This window comes from Hemiscyllium ocellatum, chromosome 10, assembly GCF_020745735.1.
Source record: "Hemiscyllium ocellatum isolate sHemOce1 chromosome 10, sHemOce1.pat.X.cur, whole genome shotgun sequence".
In the NCBI taxonomy this organism is placed as follows: domain Eukaryota; kingdom Metazoa; phylum Chordata; class Chondrichthyes; order Orectolobiformes; family Hemiscylliidae; genus Hemiscyllium; species Hemiscyllium ocellatum.
This window is the reverse complement of record NC_083410.1, coordinates 112,904,170-112,908,566: the sequence shown is the minus strand read 5'-3', so window position 1 is coordinate 112,908,566 and position 4,397 is coordinate 112,904,170. Positions and strand designations below refer to the sequence as shown.

General features: G+C 46.6%; 1 protein-coding gene across 2 annotated transcripts; it reads left to right on the top strand.

The window, feature by feature from the left end:
* The first annotated feature begins 1,972 nt into the window (after positions 1-1,972).
* otx1 (orthodenticle homeobox 1) lies at positions 1,973-4,176 on the top strand. Of its 2 annotated transcripts, none has more exons than XM_060831118.1 (3): positions 1,973-2,069; positions 2,238-2,389; positions 3,469-4,176. In XM_060831118.1, exons 1-3 carry the CDS (start codon positions 1,973-1,975, stop codon positions 4,174-4,176), a joined length of 957 nt encoding a protein of 318 aa, XP_060687101.1. The 2 variants fall into 2 exon arrangements, with proteins under 2 accessions (XP_060687101.1, XP_060687100.1); XM_060831117.1 differs by having other exon boundaries at positions 1,973-2,087.
* The last annotated feature ends 221 nt before the right edge of the window (positions 4,177-4,397 follow it).

Here is a 4,397-nt window from a genome sequence, read left to right as displayed (position 1 = left end):
TGCTGCTTTCATTTACTGAGTTCCTGTCTCCGGGCCTGCTCTAAAAGCTCCTCAGGTGAGTCTGAGACTTTGCCGTATTCATTCATGTTTTTTTTTAAAAGTCTCAACGAATTAACGTGAGGCAAAGGAGTTTTTTTTAGTTTGAAACTGAACTTCCGACTGTGAACTAACTTGGAGCTGCTCAACTACAACTGGCTGTAGTTAACTTTGAAAATTTTGTGTTTGTGTTGTTAACTAATTCAATTTTGTAGCTGACCCGACTCCTCCTAAAGTGCTTGGATCGTTTAATTTGTTTCATTTTCTCACTGAAAATTACAGCTGCAGCGTCCAAGGGCCGATTGAAAAGCTTGAATCCACTTTAGCGGCTAATTGGAGAGGCGTGTTTTGCGTTTTTTTTGTTCATTTATTTTGCTGATAAGGTTCCTCTTTAAATTGTCTCCCCCGAGGTCTAATCTAAATTGTAATTGACTTAATTTGCACACAGCTATCGCCTTTTAAATGAGAGCACGGTTTTATCTGGGTCCCGTGGAGGTGAAAATTCAGTTTAGGAAACTGTTGATTGAGAATCGCTGCAATTCCGGCGGCTGGTTAATTTCCCCAGTAAGTGGCCTGATGTTATCGTCACCGTGTGGAGTATGACTTCTATTAAAATGTCAACATTGAATATTCAGGGTCGATCTAATTGTTTTTTTAAATTGGCGGCTGCTTTTTTTGCAAAGAGCTAGTAGCCTTTCCCTTTAGTTAACAACCGATTCTTCAAGGTTTTTTTTAAAAAAAACCTCTTCCAAGTGAAATGGTCACCTGTTTTTCCAAGCTCCAGTGTCAGACGATAGGAACGAGTTTAATTCATGAAACTTGAACAGAAATATTTATCATTTTGGTTTAGAGTCATTGATTTTTTTATATATAAAAGAAAACCACTCTTTCCCTGAGGCACAATCTGCAGGAGATTTCACGATCGTATTTTAAACGGGGGCTGAGGACAGGAAGGCAGTTTGAAAACTTAGATTGAAATGCATTTTAATGAAGACAAACTTCTTGCAACCTCAGCTTTATCACGAGCCTAAAATTTCATTAGTGTCCGATTTTTTAACTGTAAAACCGTTCCAGTTTAAGCACGAATTGATTTTAGAACTTTCGTGGGAACGGCTGTAGTGCTTTGTCGGTGATAAATGGAAAATTGAAGTCCCTGTTTGTAGCTCGATTAAACCCCGTTCTCATTAGTTCATCAGGACGTGGCGACATGAATAATTCTTTTAATCGCCAACCATCCGCCGGTTTCAATACTGGACAATATTCACTTCCAAACGAGTGGTGTTGGCTGTAATGTTGGGCCTTTCTCTCACTCGTGATACTGAGACATCTTTAAATTTAAATATTTTTAAATGTAAACGAGCTGGTGAATTTTGACCGTCCCTCGGCCGTGAAACATTGTGGCCAACTGTGTGCCCCTACGCGGTAGAGCTGAGTTTGAATTTCTTTTCCTGTAATTTCAAACTTTTATTTCGCCTAGAACTTGAGTATTGTACGAGTTGTTACTTTTTTAACAGGATCGTGTTGGCCAGCAGCTTAATTTTAAGAATAATCAATCCGGCCGTTTTAAATTCACTTGACAATTTCCACTCCTAATGAATTAGTGACCTGTTCGGTTAACGTCAAGAAAAGGCCGAAATCGAACCATTTTGTAAGTTTCTGGATTTATTTTTCGAAATGCTAATTTCCGGTTAAATTGCCAAGTCAGATCTAATGCTTGTTTATGATATTACAGAATGCTTTAATTTTTTTTGGGAGTGGGTTTTTTTAATAGGCGCTTAGAATCTGAAAGCAACGAAAAGAGACCATTATTTTTCAGCCGAAATCTACATCTTTTTCTCTTTAGCAAACCCGGGAGGAGACCAGGCTCGGCCTTTTGGGAGGGTCCCCAGGACCAGCCGCACTTTCTCTGGTTTGGGGGAGATTACCGCTCGTTAGTATGATGTCATACCTCAAGCAGACTCCGTACGGGATGAACGGGCTCGGTCTGAGTGGTCCCGGAATGGAGTTACTCCATCACTCAGTGGGATATCCTGGTAAGGGGCCGAATGTTCGCACACGGTGCTGCCTCCCGGTTCGTGTGCACTTTTTTTTAAACCAAACCCAGTGGTTTAAAGTGAATTTGCACCAGCGCTCGGAGGGTGTGGGGTTGTGGTTGTGGGGAGATTGAGGGTTTAGTTTAGTTTTTGTTGTTTTGTTTGTAGCGGCCCCACGGAAACAGCGGCGGGAACGGACCACCTTCACCCGCTCCCAGCTCGATGTGTTGGAGGCTCTGTTTGCGAAAACTCGTTACCCTGACATCTTCATGAGGGAAGAAGTGGCGTTAAAAATTAACCTTCCCGAATCCCGAGTACAGGTGGGTCCCAACCTGCGATTGGAGTTTTATCCCTCACTTCCATCCCCACAGCCCAGAGACTTAATTCCTCCAGTAACCAACCGGCAGAGACAGAAGGTGGTTTCTGTCAAACACTCAGGTAACATCTGAAACATTAAAATCGTGAAATGCCGAGCGGCCTGGAAACTGTCCCTCTTTCCAACAAAGTGGATTAAGGATTGGCTTTGGGGGTGACGGCGGCTTTAAAAAAAAATCAGTCAAGATTCTGTTGTAATAACTTCAAAGATCGGAAATTGAGGGAAATGTGAAAATACACACTTGTAACGATTCAAATTCTCTCTCACATCACTTGGAGACATAAAACGGCGTCTGAGTTTAAACTCCCGGGTTTTTTTATTGAAAGCTCTGGGCTATTTGAGTTATTCCGGGCAAATTCCCGGTTGGAAACTGGCCACGTATTTTTCGCGACTTAACGAAAGATCCGTAATCCCTTAAAAATCAAACTTCACATTTCCTTGGAATGAGAGAATCTGTTTTTGAAACAGTTTAAAATTCCCAATCTTTCTCCTGGCGCCTCGTTCATTTGATTTCAATCGCTCTCATTACTAACCGCGCGGGGTTAAAATGTTAGTTTGATCCAATTGGTTTAGAATCAACGAAAATGAGTGAAGTTTTTGGCTTAAAAACGGGGCAATTATCAACATTCCCCCCAACCTTTGAAGAGGAACCCAGTCCCTGGAAGAACCTGGTTCTGGGGAGGAAGCCGCTGGAGAAACTGCAGTTTTGGGTTTTCCCTTTTTGTACAAAAATGGAGCAATTGGAAAGACTTTTCAAAAACGCTCCGTGATTTAGTGAAAATGGAAATTCGCTTTTCCTGCTCTTTGTAAAAGTTTAAATCCCCCCAAACCGCGAGTTTCCTTCCATCGCCTTTTATTCTAAAACCCGGGCTGGCGGGTGGAGTAAGTGGCAGCGACTTCCCTCTTTAACCGGAGGGAGGGGACCATCTCTCCCCGGGAGGGGCTGGGTGGGTGCGGGGGTAGTTCTCAGTCTGACCCCTCTCTCTGTGCTCTCTCCCCTCTTCCCCCCGGCTCTGTCTCCAGGTTTGGTTTAAGAACCGCCGAGCTAAGTGCCGCCAGCAGCAGCAGAACGGGAGCAGCAAGGCGCGGCCTCCTAAGAAGAAATGTTCCCCGGGCCGGGAGAGCAGCGGCTCGGACAGCAGCGGGCAGTTCACGCCCCCGGCCGCCTCCAGCTCCTCGGCCAGTGGCCCCGGCACCAACTCAAACCCGGCCTCTGTGCTCAGCACACCGGCGGCGGCAGCGTCCATCTGGAGCCCGGCGTCCATCTCCCCGGGAGCAGCGGCCGCCCCGGAGCCCCTCAGCGCCGCCGGTGCCTCGTGTATGCAGCGCTGTCCGTCCGGCTCCAGCGGCGCCTACCCTCTGCCTTACGGCCAGAGCAGCGGCTACAGCCAGGCCTACCCCACCTCGTCTTCCTACTTCAGCGGCGTGGACTGCAGCTCGTACCTGTCACCCATGCACTCTCACCACCCGCACCACCCTCACCACCAACTCTCTGCCCACGGCACCACTGGCCTCAGCCCCATGAGCAGTTCCCCAATGCCAGGGCACCACCTCAGTCAGAGCCCAGCTCACCATCCTCACCAGGGCTACAGCGGGCCAGGACTGGCCTTCAACTCCGCTGACTGTCTGGATTATAAAGAGCAGGCCACGTCCTGGAAACTCAACTTCAACACCACTGACTGTTTGGATTATAAAGAGCAGGCTCCCTCCTGGAAGTTCCAAGTTTTGTGAAACTGTTTCCCGCTCCAGCCTGGAGCCTTTTAATCGCTCTCCAACCCAATTTTCCGAACTTGTTGCTCCTCTGTTCTGATTTGATGGGGAGAGCAGACTGGGACTTCACGTTGTTAACTGTTTGCTGGGTTCACTTCCATTCTCGGTGTTGGCAGTCAGAGCTGGTGTCTGTTTTAATTGGATCATGCTGAGTGTAGGTGTTTGAGACCGAACCAATCTCA

Bases quoted from the DNA above. Each gene is read 5' to 3' on its own strand.
- otx1 (XM_060831117.1), top strand. From the start codon at position 1,973: ATGATGTCATACCTCAAGCAGACTCCGTACGGGATGAACGGGCTCGGT. The intron at 2,088-2,237 runs GCACACGGTGCT...TTTTGTTTGTAG, and splicing joins TGGTAAGGGGCCGAATGTTC to CGGCCCCACGGAAACAGCGG. The intron at 2,390-3,468 runs GTGGGTCCCAAC...CTCTGTCTCCAG, and splicing joins TTCCCGAATCCCGAGTACAG to GTTTGGTTTAAGAACCGCCG.